The 22,638-nt window shown below is 38.0% G+C and overlaps 1 protein-coding gene across 4 annotated transcripts; it reads left to right on the forward strand.

Moving 5' to 3' along the window:
• The first annotated feature begins 237 nt into the window (after positions 1–237).
• fam118b (family with sequence similarity 118 member B) lies at positions 238–22,343 on the forward strand. Of its 4 annotated transcripts, XM_041805641.1 has the most exons (8): positions 238–555; positions 661–699; positions 1,294–1,383; positions 4,626–4,878; positions 13,854–14,081; positions 14,844–14,972; positions 16,887–17,184; positions 17,986–22,342. In XM_041805641.1, the coding sequence occupies exons 3-8, from the start codon at positions 1,301–1,303 to the stop codon at positions 18,054–18,056; spliced, it is 1,062 nt and encodes a 353-aa protein (XP_041661575.1). In that variant the 5' UTR covers positions 238–555; positions 661–699; positions 1,294–1,300; the 3' UTR covers positions 18,057–22,342. The 4 variants fall into 4 exon arrangements, with proteins under 4 accessions (XP_041661575.1, XP_041661584.1, XP_041661568.1 ...); XM_041805650.1 differs by lacking the exon at positions 661–699 and having other exon boundaries at positions 17,986–22,343; XM_041805634.1 differs by having other exon boundaries at positions 238–699.
• Positions 22,344–22,638: the final 295 nt, after the last annotated feature.

Consider the following 22,638-nt stretch of genomic DNA (forward strand, 5'->3'; position numbering starts at 1 on the left):
GCTCTGAGATAGTCGATAATGAAAATGTGTCTTTGCTTTTAATGCTTAGAATGTGTGCTGTTTCTATTTCTGTCTCAGCAATATTTTCATTTTCTTTTACTGATGGATAACACTGCTTGTGCATGCCTCCAGAAAATACTCCCACGTGGTACTGTTAATGTGTCTCATTTTTCCAAACAGTGCTTGAATGCATCGTATTACCGGGTGTACATCACCACAGGCGGTGACTTCAACAGTTCCAAAAACATAGACGGACAATGCAACGGCTAGCCGCGAGACTCGGGAGCATTTACGGAATATAACGGTACCTAAGGGAACTAAGTTACATAGTTTTTATGCTAAATTGCATTGCTTATTTCAGATATATAACGTTTTTATTACTCTCTTTCGGAATGGAAGGTAAAACAGAGGCAGTATCTCGAAGATAACTAGCTTAGAGCACCAAACCGAACGAACGTTAACTTAACGGCTGCTTCTGGTTAACGTAACGTGTCATTTTTGACAGTTAACAGACCTGTTCAACTCTCAAAACACCAACGCTAGCGTTACTAAACGGTAAGCTTTTACATCACCAAAAACTGTCAGCTTCCAACCTACACCGGCTCCAAGCTTTTAAAGTTTATTCTGAATCGCCTGTTACTGTCTGGGGATTTCTTTTAGGAGAAATTTAACACTGGACATTAGCTGACATATACTTGGGTAAGTATTGTTGACGTTTGCCTGCATTTACTCTCACCTATTAAGTCAGTTTTGTTCGTTTTTGTGAGATGATATTGTCCTAAAATTCATGTTGGCGTTAGTAATGAAACGTGATGTGTTTTAAACGCTCACGCAAACTTGCTGCATTTGGCATTCAATTTGGTAGGTGGGGCATTGACTTAATGTTAGAGTTATGTAACAACATTAAAAAAAACAGTTTTTCTACTAAAACCAGCTAACAATCTATTTTTCTGCGAGGATATCCTGGAACAATGGTTCCCGGCCATTGTGAAATACCGAAGCACATGTGTCATTAGGAAAGGTGTGTTGCCATAGAGGAATTTTCTGGATTATTTTTCCTACATGATAAAGACATTACCAGACAGGACCTGCAGGCACATGGCTCCTTTGCTTTCAAACTGTAACTTGGCAAGCCATCATTAAATGTACATTTTGAGATATGTCCGCTTCTTGAAGGCGTTTTCATGAGAGGAGCCTCTTAAATGACATTGACATAAGTATTGTTTGTGTTGCCTATTGTTAGCTTAATTAGTCATCAGGGTTTGCAAGTAGTTGATCATGTTTCTGTTACAGGAGCTGAATGGCCGCCGTTGTTGCAGTGAAAACTGAGAAGCGACCTGCAGCTGATTCTCAGGATGCAGACTCCAATGCAAAAAAACCAAGGTAAGCTCAGGTGCTGTTTGAAGTCCACTGTCTCTTTTGTAATACACACTAACTAACAAATAGCTTTGTCTTCTTGAGTTTATTAATTGTACCTGTTCACTTTAAAGTCACGCTAGATAATCAAGTGCTCAAAAGTAGATGTAGCATCTTTGCAATCACAGTAATGCTTAAGATGATCCCAAAAGTCGAATATTCAACAGTTTGTTGGTAAGAGCCTATTTTGAAGTGGTTCACCTATTTATTTAATAAGGATCGTTCCATCCCATTGTATGGAGGTGTTTCATCTTTATTTTCCCATAGATTTGCCAGTTTTCTCCAAATAGATCATGGCTAATAGCTAACTTTTGGAGAAATAAAATCCTATAACTATTAATGCAATTATGAAATCAACATATGCGCTTCGAATTGAGATGTATGATACTGGGGTTTTGCTGATATCTGATATACCACTATGCTGATATTTGCACATTTTACCAGTATCAATACCAATATTATAAATGTTGTATAGACTTAAAACTCCTGTCCTTAAAACACACTTAAAGGTTTAAGGAATGGGGCTGAATAAGAAAAAGACTTAAAGGGGACATATTATGCAAAAATCACTTTTTCAGGCTTTTCTAACACAAATATGTGCCCCTGGCCTGTCCACAATCCCCTCAAGTACCAGAAAAATCCATTCCCTCTCCCACTCTCTTTCTCCACCTTTCAGAAAATGTGTGCTGAAACAAGCTATTCTCAGATTTTAAACCTAGTGACCTCACATGAGGCATGAGCACCTGTCCCCATGTTTGGTTGGTCCTCCCCCACTTGGAGGAAAGTTCCGCCCTCCTCTACTGATCCTCTCAGCTACCAGCTGAGATGCTGGATATCTCAGTTGGTTACCCTGCTAACTACGGCCTGGAAGATTGATGATTCAGATCCCAGTTAGGTCCTAAACTTTGGATAAAAGTGTATGTAAAATTAGGAGTGCTGCATCCATTTCCTTAGAGGGGTGTGGTCAGGGGCGGAGTCAGACAGCTGATTACCATTTAAAGCCACAGACACAGAAACGGCTCATTCTGAGAAGGGCTGAAACAGAGGGGTTTTTAGACATGCAGAAATCCAATACTGGAGTGGTTTTTTTTCCAGCAATAAACTTAACAGGCATGTTTTGGGGACCTCTGAGACCAAACTAAACTTGTCTCAAAAGGGTAAAATATGTCCCCTTTAAACTGACGTAGGTCTATTCGTCCTGCCTACAACTCCACAAAATTATTTCTGCATACATATTTCAACACTGGTAAACCTAATCGGTAAACCTTATTATTATATATTACTAAAAAAATATATAACTTCTTGACCTCAATAAAGTAAACTAGGTTTTGTGTGGCACATTTACAAAAGCATTGTAGTGTTGTTTACATGCACTTGAGTTTACGAAATTTAAGATACTTTGTAATTAACACCTGATAAATTAAGTATGATGTACACATATGCAAGTAATACCCATGTCATACTAGTTGGCTTTTAAAAGTAAAATAAACTACTTTTAGCAGGTACCTAGTTATTTTCAGATATCAACTCAGTTTTACTCTTAAATTATGTTGGGTTAACTTAACTTTTTTTTTTTTTTAAGTTAAACAGCATTCTGGTAACTTCCCTACACATAAAATTCCATTTGAATCCAACTAAAATCATCTTTAAGGACTTTTGGTAAAGCTGCGTGTTTGCATGTGGCAACTGAAAGGATCAAACTGAACCAGGAAGTCCTCTTCCATTATGTTCAGTATACCATTCCTGTGTTGTTGTTGTTACTACTCCCCACAGGTGAGACTTCTCTAACTGAGTCATTTCATTTCTGGTACTAAAGCGTCTCATGCCTAAAGGCATTCTTGGAAAATGATGCAGACATAAGGGATGGTTGTCCAATAATTTGATTACAGTTACATTAAATACTTACAGTGACTGAGTTAAGTTTACTTTAGACTACAAATGTGTTCTATCAAGTCTTGAAAGTAGAGTTAAAATAATTGTAATTTTTGAGTAAACATAACTTTTTTTTATCAACCATCAATTTCTCAGTCCTACAGTGAAAGACTGAAAGATGCATTTAATCCAAGAAGTGCACTTTCTCAAAGTTCAGTACATTCTCCTTTACTTTTTAAGTTGTTCTCCACAGGCTGGACTTCTCTAAGTGAGTTAGTAACTTCACTCATGATGCAAAGTGTTTAATGGCCAAAGACATTCTGTGAAAACTATGCAGATTAAGGGATGATTGTCAAACAAGTTTAAATCAATGACAAAAAATACTTGGAATGATAGAGAACTGTTTACTTAAAACTAAAATTGTGTTCAAACAAATCAGAAAAATAGAGCTTATATACCCTTTTTTTTTTTTTTTTTTTTTTTTTTTTAAGATTTTCAAGTTAACGCAACTCATTCCTTTTTTTTTTTTACAACCTTCTGCTGTTCAGTCGTACAGTGTAGTCAATACAGGTTAATATTGAGAAATTTTCATATCTGTTGATGACAATAATGAACTTTTAAACTAATATCTGCAGATACCATGCTGATAATGTTTTGCATGCCTAACTTTCTCTCTCCTTTGCAACATCAGAGATAAACTAAATCATTACATTTATTTGACTATATCTCTCTTAATTTTTTTTTTGTTAAAAAACAAATGGTTATGTGTATTTTTTACATCTAGATTATTACTTTGCTTTATGCTACACTTTAAGGAAAATATAGGTCATTTCATGTTCATTTAGGAATCCCTTAATTGAAAACATTTATTCCACATCTTATTCAATTTAAAGCATCCAGGGATTCACAATAACTGATGGACACTGAAATTCAAGGCACGTGTAAGCCTGTTGTCATTTTAAATGGTTATTTTGCAATGGTAATGCATGCCATTTTGTTTGATATTTCCCTGAGAGTGGTCTTATTCCATTTTTTGTCATTTCTGTGCCCAGTGTCGCTAAGTAAATCAAAGTTTTTGTCTAGCTACTCTGGTGTCTTTTTTCTTTAAGCTGTGAGCCTTCTGGATTGTAAACAGGCATGTGTAATATGGTAATAAGGCCATAAGGCCACCATAATGCAGGTGTAAAGAGTGAGGAAAAGATCAAACAAGTCCTAACACAGAATAAATCATTATTTCAGATTCCGAAGACAAATAGTTTAATCACCAGGCAGATTCTACTCTGTAAATCCTGAGTCTTGGACACTCCCAATTCATGGATTCACTCTCTTCCCCAAAGGAAACTCCTGCCCAGCTTGAAGACAAAGCGAGCCCCAGAGCTTGTCCTGGTGATAGGCACAGGGGTAAGCTCTGCAGTGGCCCCGCAGGTCCCTGCGCTCCGGTCCTGGAAAGGCCTCATCCAAGCCTTGCTTGATGCAGCCAATGACTTCGACCTACTAGAGGAGGAGGAGAGTCGGCGGTTCCAGAAGCACATGCAAGAAGATAAGAACTTGGTGCATGTGGCCCATGACCTCATTCAGAAACTTTCCCCAGTAAGTCTGCCTGAGCCCTTTTTTTTTTTTTTTTTTGTTTAACCTTTCCACATCACGCTGTCGCACATGTACAAAACACATGGCTGACAGACTGCCAGCTGTCTGTCTTCTCTTCAGCCAGGGATGTGCTTTTCAGCCAGGGTGGATTAAGATAAGACATCTTAACTGCACCTCATTAAAACACCTACAGCAGGTAGTGCAAGGGTTGTTTGAGGGTTTTTTTTTTTTTTACTAAGAAATGAATTTTTTGTCAATACAAACTATTTTTGAGCAATTTCATGTGGAGCTAAAGGAAATTAATGAATGAAATTAATCCAAATGAATTGGCATTGCATCTTAAAATAAGAGTTGTAATATTCTGTAGATTGGGACATTCTGAGTTTAAAGACAGTGATGTTATCTCTTGTTATGGGCGCAGAAGCAAGGAGCAATATAACAGACCACGTAGACATTTGTTGAACCAATCAGTTCCATATTATACACACAAATTTCTCCCCATTCACACTGACATATACAAAATAACTTAAACATATTAACAACGAAACGATTTTGGGGATTTAAAAAAAAAAAAAAACTTCCCATACAATAAACAATTTTTTTTTTTCTGATTGGACCGGTCTGGTCTGGAGCAGGGCTGGCAGATGGAGCCTTAACACCGTTTGCCTCCTGTGTTAGTCATGTCTCATCGCACCTTTGACATTGATAAAACACTCTTTGTTTCAGCTCTCAGCCTGTTGTCACAAAGGGAACAAACAGCGCTTTTATGGCTTTATCCATCGTGTTTATTTCAATCCACAGTCGTGCAGACACTAGCTTACTGCTGTTGGCTTCAGGGACAACAGGCTCGAGCATGCTGAGGAAAAAAACAAGCATAGACTAATGTGAACCAGCAGCCCCCAGCCCACATTTTCCATTCAAACAGAGTTAGAGCACCACTCAAACAGCAAGCGTACAGTAGGTTACAGTGAGGGATGTGTGTCAGGATTTCATTCACAAAACCCAACTACAGAGTCCTCTAGCTGCACTGGGCACCTTGGTTAGCATCAAACTTTACCAAAGTTAATGTAAATATAAAAAAAGTTATTGATGGGAGAATTGGGGGCACTCAGATTGTGTTTTTTAGATAGATGGATATACTTTCAAATGAGACACAGGTCAAGTCAATATTGTGTTTATTTGTATAGTTTGTGTTAGGGTTCATCTATAACCACATCAACAAAAACAGGAGTTCTGGACAACAAATATTGCATAATTTTTGTTTTCAATCCTCAAAAATTGCAAACAAATTCTTACACACTCTCTAAATTGCACAAATCCATCAGAAACATTTGGAAAAGTGGTTGGAATTGGTGAGGATCTTGCTCCTTGCCAGGCTTTTCCTTGCTCCTCCTCAGCTCCATACGCTTTTCCAAATGTTGCCAACATAGTTGTGCAATTAAGACAGTGCTCTATCTGTCTTTTAGTTTGAAAAATGCCTGTGTGACTAAATATTTAGTCTAATTGTTTAGTTTGTACAATTTAGAAGCATTTCTATCATTATTAGCAATCAAATACACAATATTATTTTTCTATTGTCAAAGGAACAACACAATCAACTGCAGACTGTCTAAATTGCAGATACATTGGCAGCATTTTGCTCCTTGCCATTTCCACCTACTTTTCCATATGTTGCGAATATATCGGTGCAATTTAGACAGTGCAAGTTTCTACACTTTTTGATACCCCGAACATTAAGATAACAGAGATTTTATCACTTTGGAACACGTTATTCCAGAGTTTATACTAAATGTGGACTCCTCAGAAAAACATATTAATATTTTCACTGTTTTAGTACTGTTTAGACAGAGTTTTGGAAAATGAAAACATTTTCCCATTACTGGGACTTCTATTCTTGTTCCCATAGTATTAAGCGGGCTTCAATAGGGTTATGTCTACTTGATTCATCTCAAAGTCACAGTTATGTTGTTAAGACATCCATCTGTTATTTCTTTACAAAAATAATTGTCAAGATGCAAATCATATCGCAATGCAGCTGAGACATATCGAGATGGAAGTTCTGGTCTATATTGCCAAACCTCAGTGCTTTTACTATTTGTTGGTGCGTTATCAATACACCCTGAGAAAAAAGAAACATGAAAGTGCGAGATCTGTACTCAGACTAGTTAAATCGGAAAGGCAAATGCTGAAAGAGTTTAACCCAGTTTTCATAGAAAGTAGTTGCTTATGGTGAACTGCTGGGACACAGAAATGGGTAATGAGGGTAATCTGAAGCTAAAACTCAAGAGAATGCATTTGTTGTAAATCCTTTCACACATTTGACCCATTCAAAAACGAGGCTAACTTCAACTCTGCTGAAGAGCGCAAGTCATCGAATCAGGCCTGACATAAATGATACCCAAGGGTCAGAGAAGGATTGATTCACTCATTAATTGATAAATAAATTAGTGATAATCTGAGAGCTTTCAATGGTTAAGCCCTCTGTGGCTTGTTTTAAAAGTAACTGTCAGTTAAGAGCCTGTACGATATGACTGAAATATGCAATGTACAAAAACATTTTTCGATATTGCAATAATGCTATAAAATACCATGAATGACCAAAAAGGAGTGCATTTAAGCTAAATCTCACAGTTTTGGTCTATCTGTTTTTCTTCATGTTTTTTCTACAGTGTCTGTGTTACAAAAGTCCCTCCTAAATCTTAAATCTGTTTGTTGTTTGTTTATATTTTTTTTCAGTAAATTTGCACGAATTCATCAAATGGTAGCTGATACTTAGCTTTCGCTTCATCTAACTTTATCAAAATGGTGTGTAAGCATGATGGTTTCCAGCAATTTCCGGGATCTGGGGCTGGATTTGTGGCCACAGTGTTCTGTCTGAGGCATGGTTGTGCTCTGACCACGTGCCCTTGCCCACTGGGTCCATTTTTTAAGTGGAATGCAGCCCAGCCCGGAGCAGAGTAGCTGGGTCACAGGTTCACAAGTTCATATTAAAAGAACAACCTGAAAACAATATAACCTTTCACCTGTCTGAGGTTGATTTGTCGTCCATCCATGGGATGGAAAATCATACAGTTGGTAAGACTAAATACACCAACGTGAAGAACAGGTACCTCTACACAAGCTTCGTTCAGGCCTTAGAGAAAATTCTTATTTTTCTGAGTGAAAAAGACAATAAGGACACTTAGCATTTATTACAGGGATGCTGGAAGTAACTTACGGATGTTCACACACTTCACTGATAGACTGAGTTACATTAGGACAAAGAATCAAATTAAGTTTTTTCTTTTTTTCAGCTCCCTCTGTGCGCAATGGTGTACATGCTCTCTCTTTTCCTCTGGAACTTACTGTATTATCTATTATTATTATACTATTATCATCAGACTGGTCTGATATTATGAAGTTTCGCTCCATGTGCTTTAAATAAGGTAGTGTGCTATAATCTAAAAAATTCTATTTACTTACTATTTGGCTACACTCTTTACAATGGCTACACTTGTTTGCAGTGTGCTTAATGAACACTGGACTGACTCCAGTACATTTGCATTATTTTCCCTGGGCCTTGTGACAGAATTATGTTTCTGCTCTGTCCGAAAGTAAGATAAAATGTCTTTGCATGTTTGAACAAGGTCTACCAGACATATGGATTCATGTGCAAAGCACCTGTCCTGTGCTGTGAGATGAGCTTTTGTTTAATTCCTCATCACTGATTTACCACCAGAAAGAAGGTTTAAAGCATTTTTAACTGTATATTTATATTGTAGATTGCATTACAATGAGCAGTGCCTGTACAGTTTGACTTCAGGTGAAACCATGGCGTAGAGCCATCATGTGAAGCGTGAGGAGGAGCACTTGTGAAAAGTGCTTATTTTTTTGACAAGGTCTTCATTTTGCAAATGAAGCCTTCATCATTTACACAAGTTCATCACATTTATAGTTTCTTCAAACACAGGCAATGCTGCTGCTGCTGCTGCTGCTGACAACAGATGCACACTTTTAAGTAGGGTTGTTCCAATTCTGATACCAGTATTGGAATTATGTCCAGTACTGCTTAAAATGCAGGTATTGGTATCAGCGAGTACACAAGTTTATGCACCGATCTGATACCGTTGTTTAGCTTTATAATTTGCTTCATTTAGCCATGCTAAGTGTTAGCGCTATAAACTGGAAATCAATACTTCTTCTCTGCCGGTAAGCACATCATGCCTGGGCTACCGTTTTCAGAGCAGCATAGAAGAATCAAAGGACCCCCTGCAGCAGCAAAGAATTGTGGCTGGATGACAGTTTTTCTCTGAATGTGATCGTTAAGATGCCTTCCAGACCAACGCTGTCATGCACGACAAAAAGTGACACAGTTTATCAAAAGATAAATAACTTTTGAACCATATTTGTTTTTCCTCTTGGAGCTAGCTGTTGTGTTGTCCCATTTACACTATTGATGCCTTTGAATCCCTTGCAGCAGCATTTTCAGCAAGCCTGGAACTCGTGTGACTTTTGGGGACTTCAATGATTAAATCCACACCAGTAAACAGATACTTAATGTCTTTTTATCCATTCATTTATAACCGCTAGCCCGAATGCTTACTCGAATGCTAACCACCATATTTGTTTGGGTCTGTCAGCCAGTTGCAGGCTGTTCCTAATCACGTCATGGTGTTTGAGTAGAGTGTGAAGGAGAGATAGAGTGAGCCTGTAATGCAGCCCCCTGCATTATTGTTATTTTAATATTTAGGAGTAAAACCCAATAACCAGCAGAAAAAACAGCTTTAGGGTCTCAGAGATGCTGTACATTATTATTCTATTTTTTAGCCATGTTCTGAGTCAAATATAGGTCGAAATATATGTTGAAATACAAGCACTGGCTAGAGAGGTTGTGATTTGCACAGGGGGAATTTTTAAGATTCTATTGATATCGAGGCCATTATCGATTCTGCGTCTTGATTCAATTCTTCGTGATTTCCTCGTTCATTTCTTCCTGGGAATTTTCTTTTCGGAAAAAGTAGACTGTACAGGTTTTCACTGTTAGCATCTAAAATTTTCTTTTTCTCTCTTAACACTGAACAAGATTTCTGTCACCTTCAGTGAGAGTCAATGAAAGGCACACTTCAATTACTTGCTTTATTGGGAATTGTTAACTGTGAACAAGATCTTGATTCCCATTCCTATTAATGTGCAGCATGGACAGAACACTCTGCAATTGAAATCGTACTTTTAAACCAGGGCTTCATCTCATGGGTGAAATGCTGGCTGGGGAAGCATTACTTTGCTACATTGATAGTGGTCTTTTATAGATTGCAAGTATTCAGACTTTTGCGATATGTTCATTTCAAATGTTCTTATTTTGATAACCATAAAATTCAGATTAATTGCACAATATTCCAATGTATCAACTCCTCCAAAGCTGTCATTGTGAAATAATAATAGCCTCTGTGTAAAAAGATGAAGCATTCTGGTCTTCTTAAACTGCTCATAGGTAATTTCAAGTTGAAGCATCTGAGAGCATCTGTTAGACCATGATTTATACTTAGTGCTTACTCCATGCATGTTGACTTTATTTTTTTTTTATATTTAACCTTTCTTTAACCAGATAAAAACCCATTGAGATCAGGATCTCTTTCACAAGGGTGACCTGGCCAAGAGGTCAGGGCTGTCTGGAGCTAGCCACACTTAAAATGCAGTAACATTAATGCTTAAATCATTTTGTTTTAGACTAAATATGAAGCAACTATATTTGTTTACTTGTACTAGATGTGGTTATTACATAAGTCCAAGGGCACGGTGGTTACAATTGGCGCTGTAGACACTCGATGTGGATTATGAGCTTCTTCCTGTGGAAAGGACTGCTGCTGTTTAGCCCATTAGAGCTGTAATCTCTGGAAGTCAGCAGGGCATTTACCTGTACTGGAATCACCTTGGCCACTGCATCTCTGCACTACTTTTTGCTATTCTTAGCTCCTTGGCTCTTCCTGCGTGAGATTTAGACCATGTAGTCCCCTCCCTAAATCTCTTGGCAGATTGAGTTGGAATGTGAGTTGTTACCTGAGGACAGACAGACAGGGTCAGAGAGTCTGGTGGTGAAACTGTTTGATATAGAACAAGGAAGCCCTAGGGCAGATAGCATTGAAACTGGAATACCTGAACTCTCTGGAAGCATGTTTAAACAGATTCTGATTTAAGAAATTGTGGAAAAACTCTTTTTCATGCCTAATGTGAGGAGTTAATGACTTTGGCTAGCTAGCACTAAAAGGCTGGGTATAAGCTCCTGATTGAAGAAAATACACTAACCAGAATCTGTTGTATCTTTCACCCTGTTTACATTTGGCGAAAGCATCTATGCTGGAAAATGACATACCAAGATGACTGCACTTAATGCATTCACACTTTACGGTTTCCAGTTGCGAGTTGCGATCAGAAGTCACTTACACACCTCTTATGCAAACAGCCCGGACATCATTTCTGTGGCTTGCAGGCTTACTTAGGCTTTTTATAGCTACTTGTATAGAATTTAGTTGTCAGTTCAATCTAACCCTATGGGTTCTTACTTAACAGTATACCACTGTTTCCTTTAAACTTGTGTCAATGAAAAAATGAGGAAGGAATGCTGTTAAGATTGCTAACTAGCCTCTTAGCCTGTGGCTGATTTGCTCCCCTTTTTATCTGTATTATTTGCAGCTTCTCTGCACACCAGTTATAATATCGTACATTTAATCTATGACCAAAATGTTAATCAACTACCGTTTATCAGTGAGGAAGACTAGAGTAAAACTAGTTAAAAATATGTGATAGATTGATTACAAACACTCTGACAAGGAAGTTTAGTTTTTCTCAAAGACTAATATGTTAGTGCTGCACTGTTGGATGTTCAAAATTAATCATATTTCTCCACCTTGCATTTAAGACATATCACTATTTTAATCAGTTTATTTTAAATCACTGTAAGTATTGATATTGGATTAATTTGGATATTTTACAGTTAAATTAATTTTACAGTTTGGCTCATTACATTTAACCTGGCATGCCAGATTGACTGTTTCATGTATCTACTACATGGATATATTTCACATTTATCTGGGAAAGCTCCTATAGATAGTGTTTGGGAAGGGCAGGACTTATCAAAAAAATCTCGGAAGGTAATTGAAGTAACTTTCTGTCTGTCACATTTGTGACAGGCGAATCAGAACAAGACAAAATAAGGTACTGCTTTTGTACTTCTCTTGAACTGACAGGCTACTGCTTGCTGCTATAGTTGTGAATGACGGAGCACTTCGGGGAATAAATTTATGTCAAGGCCGGTCAGGGGACAGGAAAAAACATCTTCTTTTGCGAGACTAGCTTTCGGTGTGACTCATAGTTCTTGTTTCAAATGAAATGTGGTCCAGTTCCAATTAAACCTACAGCTACCTCCGAGCTAATAGCTATTGCAGCAGCCATTGGATACATCGGCAGACTCCACCCTTAACGATCGCAAACCCCTGCCAGAGCAGGCCGGGGGAAAAGCAAAAACATCTTTCCGTCTTGAAAAACTTTCAATGTGGCTCTTTTCTCTTGTTTTAATAAAGAAATGTTGTCAATTTCTGACAAAACTGCCACTGTGGCTAAGTCTGAGTTAATCACTCCACTAGCAGCCATTGTACACAACCACTCACAGGACAACTAACTACCACCCGTAGCAATCACAGACTCATACCAAAGATGGTCAGCAGAAGAGCAAAAACATCATTTCCATCATGAAAAGCTTTAAGTGTTGTTTTACTCATTATTTCATACAGAAATGTGGTCCAAGCAGCATGCTGTTCAGCACAAACAGTGTGGATTGGAGCTTTAGTGGTAGTTTCAGTAGTTAAACTTTGTGGAGTACTGGCTAGATTGAAATTGCTTCTCAGTTAAAGACAATAAGGGACCAGTGAGGCTTACTGGCAGACTACCACAGGCTGTGTCAGTGGTCCTTGTGTGCCAGTACTTTTAAATGGCTAAACCAGTGGTTCTGAACTAGTTGATGCTCAAGATCCACCATACTTATCAATGAGTAACTGCAACACAAATGTCTGATATTTTTCCATCAGTCATGTTTATTTGATAGAAAATAGTGCAGTTTGGACCTCAGAAATTACAACCTGTGAAAAAATAATTGGCAGGGCAAAACAATGATGTTTAGAGAGTTTCATAGACACTTTAGCACAATTTTTTCCCAGGCATACATCTGCAGACCACTGAAAAGGACTTTGCAACCCACTTTTGGGTCCTGACCCAACAGCTGGGAACCACTGGTCTACACTACCAGACTATCTTTTAATGCAGTCTGAACCGTTGGATGTCACATTTTTGTCAGTATGCAGTGGGATGCGTCCACATCTAGCATTCAGGATTACCACTTAGTATCCAAATACCTGGCATAGATGTTAATGCAAGCTATAAACGAGTGACTACAAGTGAAGTGCTGATGTGGCTACATGTCGCACATTCCATACTTTATATACACAAGAGGGAGTGATGCTGAACTAAATGCCATCACTGCTGTGATTCAGTCATAGGCACGAGGCCCCAGAGTAGCTTGCAGTGGGAACTTTGGAGGCCACTTTTAAACTGCTTTTCTCTCTTATTATGTATTATACAACCAAAAATGGGGCTTAGCTGTTTTGTATATAGACCTTATGGAGTGCCGTTCTAATTGAAAAGACTCCTGCATTTATTAAAAAAAAGGAAAGCACATGCATGCAGCAGAGGTGGACTGAGCAGAGCAATGTGTCTCAATGTCTCTTTTTTCCCCTTGCAGCAGAATTAACACATTGAGTGTTAAAACTATTTATGATATGTAACCTCACACTTAATCACCATCTAGCCAGCAGTTTTCTGAGAAGTCAGAAATCCTCAAGAAAATTCCAATAAAAATAACAAAGATTGTGCAGTTCTTCCTAACAAAACATGAAAGTTTCTATTGATTTCCTGTTGGGGTTTATAAATGAATTTTCTTTATTTCACAGAGAACAGGCAATGTGCGATCAACATTTTTCAAGGACTGTCTATACGAGGTCTTCGATGATTTGGAGTGCAAGATGGAGCATGCTGGAAAACATCTACTGCGCTCTGTGCTGCAGTTAATGGAAAGTGGTGCCCTGGTCCTCACTACTAATTTTGACAACCTGTTGGAGATCTATGCTGCTCACCAGGACACCAAGCTGGAGTCTCTGGACCTAACAGATGAAAAGAAGGTAAACAGAGCTTGGCTTATGTTTTGGAATTGATTGATTTATTGGTCTTTTCTACCACAATACATCCAGTCAGCTTTTCTAGTGCAAAGGTCACTTGAGTAAGAGATTTGTTTCAAGCCAGGCTTGACTTGTGGGAATTTAAACTTTATGTTTCAAGCTTGATCTCTTAGATGGTGTTGTCAAAAAGCACAAGCACACTTGATCGTCATCTTTAGCCTTGTGGGTAACCTTTTCTTTTCAGTTAAATTTATGATGTTGCATTTTAGAGTATTTCCTTGATGGAGGAGTTTTGAGAGAATAGATAATGCTCTGACCTAAAGGAGCCCTTTGTCTCTGGCAGGTAGGGGAAGGTTAAAGCTCTGTCCATTACTCAGCTGCTGTCCAATTTTATAGACTGAACAATATTTGCTTTTGGCCAAAGACTTCACTGAAGGGGAAGTGTGGTTTTTCCCAGGAGAGATAAATTTGTTTCTTTTCTGATTGCTAACTGACAAGAAACTCTCAATTGTTATATGAAGTCATTTAGGTGCTTGTGTATTGTAAGTTGTTTTGATTACTTTTGAAATAGAGCCGATTACGCTCAGACTTTTCTAAGAGACTCGTTGCTTTGCCTCTCAGTCCTGGTATTTATACCCCATCTCCATCAGGGCTAATATCCTCTCACTGCTGTTTACTGATTTTACTCCCTGCCCAGCCAGAACAGGATTGAGTGCAATGGACTGTTAAGAGTGTGCTCATGTGTGTGTCTTTTTGTGTGTGTAGGTATTGGAGTGGGCTCAGGAGAAACGGAGGTTAAGTGTTTTGCATATCCATGGAGTTTACACCAACCCCAGTGGTATCGTACTGCACCCTGCTGGTTACCAGAATGTACTGAGGAACACTGAAGTCATGGTGAGTCCTCAAACGGATAACTTTTGGTTGTTTTGTGATAAACAACTTTTTTCTGCTTAAGTTTCTATACTAAATGCCAGGTGTGTAAAATGCATGGAAGTAGGGCTGGGTTATATAGACCAAAAATCATATGTCTATTTTTTTAGCTAAATGGTAATGCACTATGTTCACAGAATGTCAATACTGTTATTCTGTAAAGAAATAAGAAACGGTTGTCACAATACTCATCATGAACTTTGATATGATTCTAGCACAGTTCACATTAGTGAAACCTGTTTGATGCCATGGCAACAAAATTCAAAATCCTACAAAGTTTTTCATTTTAAATCTTAAGTTGCAAGCAAACTCTTAGACATGGTCTAAATTTTACTAAAGCATTGGCAGCATTTTTGTATATTGAGGTTTTAAATGTCATATGTTTCAAAATGAACACATTTCTGTTCTTTTAAGAGATGCACTACATCGGGTCGTTCAACTGATAAGCCGATGTTTTTAAACTAATTCTAGCTGACACCATTAATGATACAGTTATAAAGACACCTTTTAATGTAAAAAACACCAAATGTCTCCTGTACAAAGAGAGTCTGGGTAAAGCACAGCAGAGAGAGGAGCAGGAAAGTAGACAGTCTGGTTCTTGTTTTACATTTATTTAGAAAGCATTTAGACCCCCTTTACATTTTCAATTTTGTTGCATTGCAGCCTGATGCTAAAGTAAAAAAATATATATCCCATCAATCTGCAGTAAGTTCCCCATCATGACAAAGTGTAAACAGAATTTTAGTTATTTTTGCAAATTTATGAAAAAAGTAAAAAACTCAAATATCACATTACCCTAAGTATACAGAACCTCGGTAAAAACTCTTGAAATTTAGGTCAGGTTCCTAAAAATTCTCTTGACGGTTGCTGAGACGTTTCTACACTTTGATTGGAGTCAACTGATGGAAAATTGAATTGATTGGACATGATCTGGAAAGGCACACACATCTCTATAGAAGGCCTCACAACTGTGCTCAACAACAATGCTCATCAGAGCAAAAACCAAGCCATGAGGTCAAAGGAACTGCCCGAGGTCAGAGACAGGATCATTGCAATGTACAGGTCTGGAAAAGGCAACACTGAAGAAAGTCCTCTTTCTGGCCACTTTGCCATAAGCCCAGATTTGTGGGGAGCTGCAGTGTTGGTTGTCCCACTGGAACTGTGTCCCATCTCCACATAGAAGCTCTGGAGCTCAGTTAGAGAGACCATTGGGAACATGGTCACCTCTCCTACAAAAGCCCTTCTCCCCCTGTTTGCTCAGTTTGGTGAGGCAACAAGCTCTTGGAAGAGTCCCGGATGTGCTAGACTTCTTCCATTTGGGAATTATGGAGGCCACTGTGCGCCTGGGAACTTTCAGTGGAATAGAATTTTCGTAGCCTTCTGTGCCTTGCAACAATTTTGTCTCTGAGGGCAGTTCTTTGACCTCATGGCTTGGTTTTAGCTCTGATATACATTATCAGCTGAGAGGCCTTCTATAGAGAGGTGTGTACCTTGTATATTCATATACAAATAATTTAATTTACCACAGGTGTAGAAACACCTCAGCAAAGATTAAGGGAAATGGGTGGTTTCAAATGTTTTCCTGAATGTCATTCTTCACTCCAGCTTCGTTTCCCCAGTTGTCAACTCGATCCTCTGTCCCACCTCAATATAGGTATAAAAGCGCAAAATACAGTACGTCTTTAAAAAGAGAATAGATTGAAAAAGAGAATATATCAATATGTTTAAAAATAAACATGATATACTGTCCAGCCCTACATAGCACTACATTTATGTGACTATATGAGGGTGCAGGTTGTTGTAAAACTTTGCTGTGCCTGTGTACTTTGATGGAGTTAAAAATGAGGCATTAATATTCATAACTGCTGGTTTTAACAGCGGGAGATCCAGAAGCTGTATGAGACCAAATCCTTCGTTTTTCTCGGCTGTGGTCGCACAGTAGACGACACAACCTTCCAGGCGCTGTTTCTGGAGGCAGTCAAACACAAGTCGGACCTGGAACACTTCATGCTTGTGCGGCGGGAGGACGTGGGTGAGTTCAAGAAACTGCGGGACAACATGCTGGACAAGGGCATCAAGGTCATCTCCTATGGAGACGAGTACGCCGACCTGCCTGAGTACTTCGAGAGGCTTGCCAATGAGATCTGCAACCGAGATGTGTCGACCAACGGCTGGGGTAGGACGATATAGTTCAGTCACGGATCATTTCTTGTGTGAGCTGCAGTAGCTCAAAAGGTCTCTTAGCAAATCAAAGACAGTAAAAATAGACTTTTGATGGTTTGTATACGTGCATGCTGAAAAGGCTTGAAAATATTTATGGATGTCAACTAAATGAAACACAAAGATAAGCTCTGTCTGTAAGCATGCTCTTAGTCTGTGTTTTATGTAAGGCTCTTCTGGTGACAGGCTTTGAAAATCAGCATTATCTTCTGTTTAAATGCTGTGGTATCTTCCATTGGAGAAGTGCTGTTCAGCTCTCTTTGTATACTGCATATATCACTGCCAAAGAAACAAACTAACCCCTTGTAGTAGGCTTTTTTGGATGAAATTTAGCAGTGCCAAAGCTACTAGCATTAGCTTTAAGAGATCATTTAAATAAAATTATCATTAAATATGCTATGTAAAGTTTTTAAAATCATAATGTAACCTAAAAAGCTTGTTTTCTCTTCTGGTATTTACTTTGTTCATCATAAACTGTTGGTCTCATTATTCCCTTGTAAATATTTTTACATTTTATCTTATTACTGAGCAGTATCTTAAAGAGCAGCCAATTACAGTCAGTGGAGTTTTATAATAAGTTGAATTATTTCAAGGTGCCTCCCTGACACCAAATTAACCATCATGATCTCAAAGTAAAAATAGATGTCAGTAGTTTTCTTTCAGTGGCTTAACTAAAATAGTATATATATTTGTGTTTGACTTGTAAAGACCTGAGTTGCCTCTGCTATATAATTTTTTCTTTTATTTTTATCTCCAGGGTCTCCTTCACAAAATGGGGAGGAACAGCAGAACGGATTCAACACACAGAAGAGCCTTCTTCAAGGTTAGGACTGAATGCTTTCCTTTGGCTTCAGGCAGTGGCCACTTGCAAGGAACATTTCCAGAGTTACAATAAAACTCTGTCAAGACTCTTGTTTCCTCACTGCTTGCTGATTGATAGAAAATCCACATCTGTTCTTGATTTTCACTATCAAAGACCTGCTGGTATTCCTCTACACAGACAAACTGCCGACTTTACTGGATTACTCACAGGGCAGTCAAAACTTTTTTATTGATGCATTGTGTAACAACTGTCACCTAAATGTTAGTTTTTTCCCCCATGAGATGAGTCTCAAACAAACCTAGAGACATGATCAGTACCATTCATTGCCCTCCATCGGCAGTTTAGTTTTCTTTGAATAGAGCTGATGAAGATTAAAATAAATGGATTAAGGAATCCGGGGCCCTCAATTATGAACAGTGTGTACAAACAGGTCTGTGCACAATGACCAAGTAAGAGCTTCTCCATGCAATGTATCATATTAACGTTTACTTTATGTGTGTAAATGTAAGGACAGCTTTGACCATGCTTGTGCACAGCGTCAAGTGGTAGAACATTAACCCCTTAAAGCCTGAAAACACAAATTATAGCCAGAAAATTCTGATTTTTCAGGACTGAAATTTTAATTTCACTTTCTACTGAAATCCAAAAAAATCCAACTTTACGTAAAATATAACATATACTTTTCTCATTTGTTACTTTAGGTGTTTTTGGTAACTGATAATCCACTCGGGGGCATTTTTATCATTTTTCAGATTGTATTCCAAAGGTTTTTTTTTTTTTTTTAGTAATTTATGATCATATTGATTAGATAGAGGTATCATAAAAGTATGTATCAAATATGATACAACAGCCTTTAAGGGGTTAAAAATATAAATAGAAAGCATTATGAGGGCCACAGCACACTACAATCAATCTCATTTTTCATATCTGTTTCCAGTTCTCTTAAAGAAAAACATGCTGTAAGCAATTATGTCTAGTTTAAAACAGACACAGTCAGAATGTTTACATGCATAGTAAAATAGAGCTATGGTATAGTCTGAATAGACTGTCCATGTCACAGTGTACATGCACAGTACAGTATGTAGCAGGAGAATCCATTTATTGATGATGAAATCCCCAACTTTAAGATTCTTCTTATGGACCCTCTTCCTGTTGACATGGCTAACAAATTAGCAAACAGTAAACTTGTTGTATGTCAGAAGGTGAAAATATGGGTATATTTTACAGCTTTGTATATTCCTTATGCGCCCTCGGCTTTACTTTTGCCACAAATATAAATTGCTATACCTCTAGCTTATTGTGATATCTGGAGGCAGATGACAATACAACTTCTGCCAGGCTAAACATTTATGCTCATCAACATCTGGGTCAAAGTTCAGAATGAAAACTGGAACTTTCACAGATCCCCTAGTCCAGTTTGGGTCTGACTGACACAAGAGTGGTTTGCCTCCAACTGTATTTTTTGTGTTAGTCCAACTCTGACAAACTTGATCTAGCACAGATTTCTGTTGTAAAGGTTCAGCAGTACTGCAGTGTGAACACTGCATGTAGCCCAACTGGTGTCAAACCTTTAGCAGAAAACTATAAAAGATACACTATATGGACAAAAGTATTTGGCTGCCTGACCATTACATCAACAGGGACTGTAATGGCATTTTATTCAAACACTTGTACTTTTAAAATGGAGTTGGCCCCCCTTTTGCAGAAGTTTGCTTTGTTGCTTTTGTTGGTAAAGGCTTCCCCTTTCTTATAAAATCTCTTACAGTTGACTTTGGATTATCCAGCAGTGATGAAATTTCCCATCATCACAATACCACACTTGAAGTAACTGAGCTCTTTGGAGCGACCCATTTTATAACACAAATGTTTGCACATGGAGACTGCATGGTAAGATGCTTGATTTTTTTACACCTGTGGGAACAGGTCTGATTGAAACACCTGAATTCAATAATTAACAGGTGTGGCCACATACTTTTGTATGTGAGCCTGCAGGTTTAGAATATATGGGATTTATCAACCTTTGTTACCCACAGACAGGTGCACATGTTTGCTAAATATGTTTTAAGCCTATTCTCCATTTTGTTCATGAGGCAGAATCTCATGTTTTTTTTTTTTTTTTACACACTGTTGGTAAATGAGGGCTCTGGAGCATGATGGGCCATGATGAGTCATGGGAGACCTGGGCTGCTAAGTACTTTGCAGAAGTCTAGTATTTCCCTCTACTGGTTCTTGTTCTAAAGGGAAAGGAGAAGTTTTAAATAAAAGTCAATGCAATAAACAAGTTCATGGTGCAGTTTTACTGCATTTACGTGTTCCTAAACATTTGGGAAACAACTGTAGTGAAAAAGGTCGAAATGTGCCGATGATGAATAGTCAGGCTTGGCCATTTTTAGAGGTTTCAAGATGGATTATTGTATTTCTAAAGAGCAAGATATCATTTGTATCCATATAGTTCATGTTAATGTAATGAAAATCAATGCAGGGCCTAATGCTCAATAAGAAGCCAGTTTACAGCGAGAACCACTAACAGCAATATGTTTAGTGACCACAAGATAATCTATTGTAAATGTTTAGTCTAAATGGGGAATTATCAGTTTATTTATTTTAATTTATTTAGGAGCATTTTCATTATTAGTGAAAATTATTTCATATTGGTACCTGTTGATACCATGGCAAGAAAAACAGAAGTAGCAGAGACCCAGTATTGGTTGATTTATTGATTCTAATGATTCAAAATTGCAGGCATACTCTTGCTAACTGTCTAAGTTGCTCAAATGCAGCATTTGTCAAAATGGGTGGAATAGCTTTCTTTTTGCCAATTCACAAGTAGATAGACTAACAAGTTTCTGACTAATTTATGCAATTTTGACAATTTCTCTCTTTATGGTGAAAAATATGACACAAATCTTCAAGATTCTGTACTTTCTGATGCCACTAAGCATTAATTTAATGGAGATTTGATCATTTTGAAACACACTGTGTTTTTTAAAGCAACCTAAATTCAGTTTGATGTGCTTTGGTGCACACTAAAGGTCTCTGAGGGCGACCACAGTATGGTTAAGCAGTGCTGTTACCTCCTCCTAATGCAGCCTTCATTGACAAACAGAGGATGGCCATGCCAGAAAAGATATTGTTTAGAGCGAAGAACCTTGTCATCTGACAAGGTACAGTGGAATTCCCAGATTATATGCAACTATAGCTGTAAACCCACATCTACCTCTAGTTTCACTTAAGACAACTGAGGCTTGCTACCAGAGTTACAAAGATAGATGCCAGTCTTCTTGTGGAAAGGTATTGTATTGTTAGATTGACCATGAAACCACTATTTTGAAATGAAAAAGTTTCATGTCGTTGCTTCAAGGGTACAGAAACAATTGTACAATTTAGAGGCATGTAAAAGTTTGACTGCAATTTTTTAAAATTACAGAATGAAAAATTATCCAAAATTACTTGTCTAGGCCGTGGTATCCGAAAGGTTTCAACATGATTCCATTCTACCAGATTCATATCGAAGTTTTAATGCTGGTATTGTCATGATCATGTGTTATTTGTTCATTTAAATAATAATAATAATATATTGTGTTTTGCCATTCAGTTGAAAAATATGGAGATGTAATCTTATGTCCTAGTTGCCCGGCCCTCATAGATGGATATCCTTTTACTTAAGCCTGACAGAACTGATAGTCTGAATCCACTTACAGATGTCAGTGGGCTGTATTGATCCATAGTTTGGATTTAAGTTTTACAGATACTTTAAATAAACCCTCAGCTAAACCAACCTGCCCTGCATTTGAGTAAATCTAGGCTAGGTAACATTAGGTAAGGTACAACCTGTACCGCACATCTCATGAACTGAAATCAGTCTCTTGCGGATATGTCACGATTCTGTCGTGCTGAACCCTGAAACCAGAAAAAAAAAAAAAAAAACTTGATTTGCACACTTCTTGGTGAGAAAGGGGACAAGTCCAAATAATCCTGTGTTCTAGATTTTTAATTAGCTTAAAACTTGTGTCTTTAAAGTTCAGATGAAATGTTTTCACTGCAGAGGCTCCTGGCCTGTAGCAATCACTTTTTCACTCCTGTGCTGAAAATTTCCTGTTTAAGCCTTTTTGTATTTTTAATACTTGCATGTGTTTTCTGATATAGTATTTATATGTCCTATTTTCAAAATAAAGCTTTTGGTATCCCAGTTGTCATGTATTTTTTTCACCCTGACAGTTATTTTGGAGCTCTCTTGAACAGGTCCGCCCGCAGAATTGTCTAGGCCCCTGCCAAATCCAGTGAATGGACCCCCCACCCCCCAGTTCAGAATTATTAATATATATCAATGCATGTGTTAAGGAACCGTAGCGTTGGTGTTACTATGCCTGGCTAACAGTTGTTGCATCTTGGAACTGGAGAGTGTCAGCTGTTATTATGTTCTTATGTTGAAATTGCTTATTCACGCCACTCTTTCCTCCTTTTCAACATTGTTTCTGCCCATTTTTTTTCAAAACTTTTCTACATTGTTCATCTTTTATCCCATTGTAGACACTTATCACCATTTCCCCATCCATTTTCCTTTTGCCCCTTTTATCCCATTTTTCC

The sequence above is a fragment of the Cheilinus undulatus genome, linkage group 2 (assembly GCF_018320785.1).
Source record: "Cheilinus undulatus linkage group 2, ASM1832078v1, whole genome shotgun sequence".
NCBI lineage: Eukaryota > Metazoa > Chordata > Actinopteri > Labriformes > Labridae > Cheilinus > Cheilinus undulatus.

Bases quoted from the DNA above. Each gene is read 5' to 3' on its own strand.
- fam118b (XM_041805650.1), top strand. From the start codon at position 1,301: ATGGCCGCCGTTGTTGCAGTGAAAACTGAGAAGCGACCTGCAGCTGAT. The intron at 1,384-4,625 runs GTAAGCTCAGGT...TCTTCCCCAAAG, and splicing joins TCCAATGCAAAAAAACCAAG to GAAACTCCTGCCCAGCTTGA. The intron at 4,879-13,853 runs GTAAGTCTGCCT...TTTATTTCACAG, and splicing joins TCATTCAGAAACTTTCCCCA to AGAACAGGCAATGTGCGATC.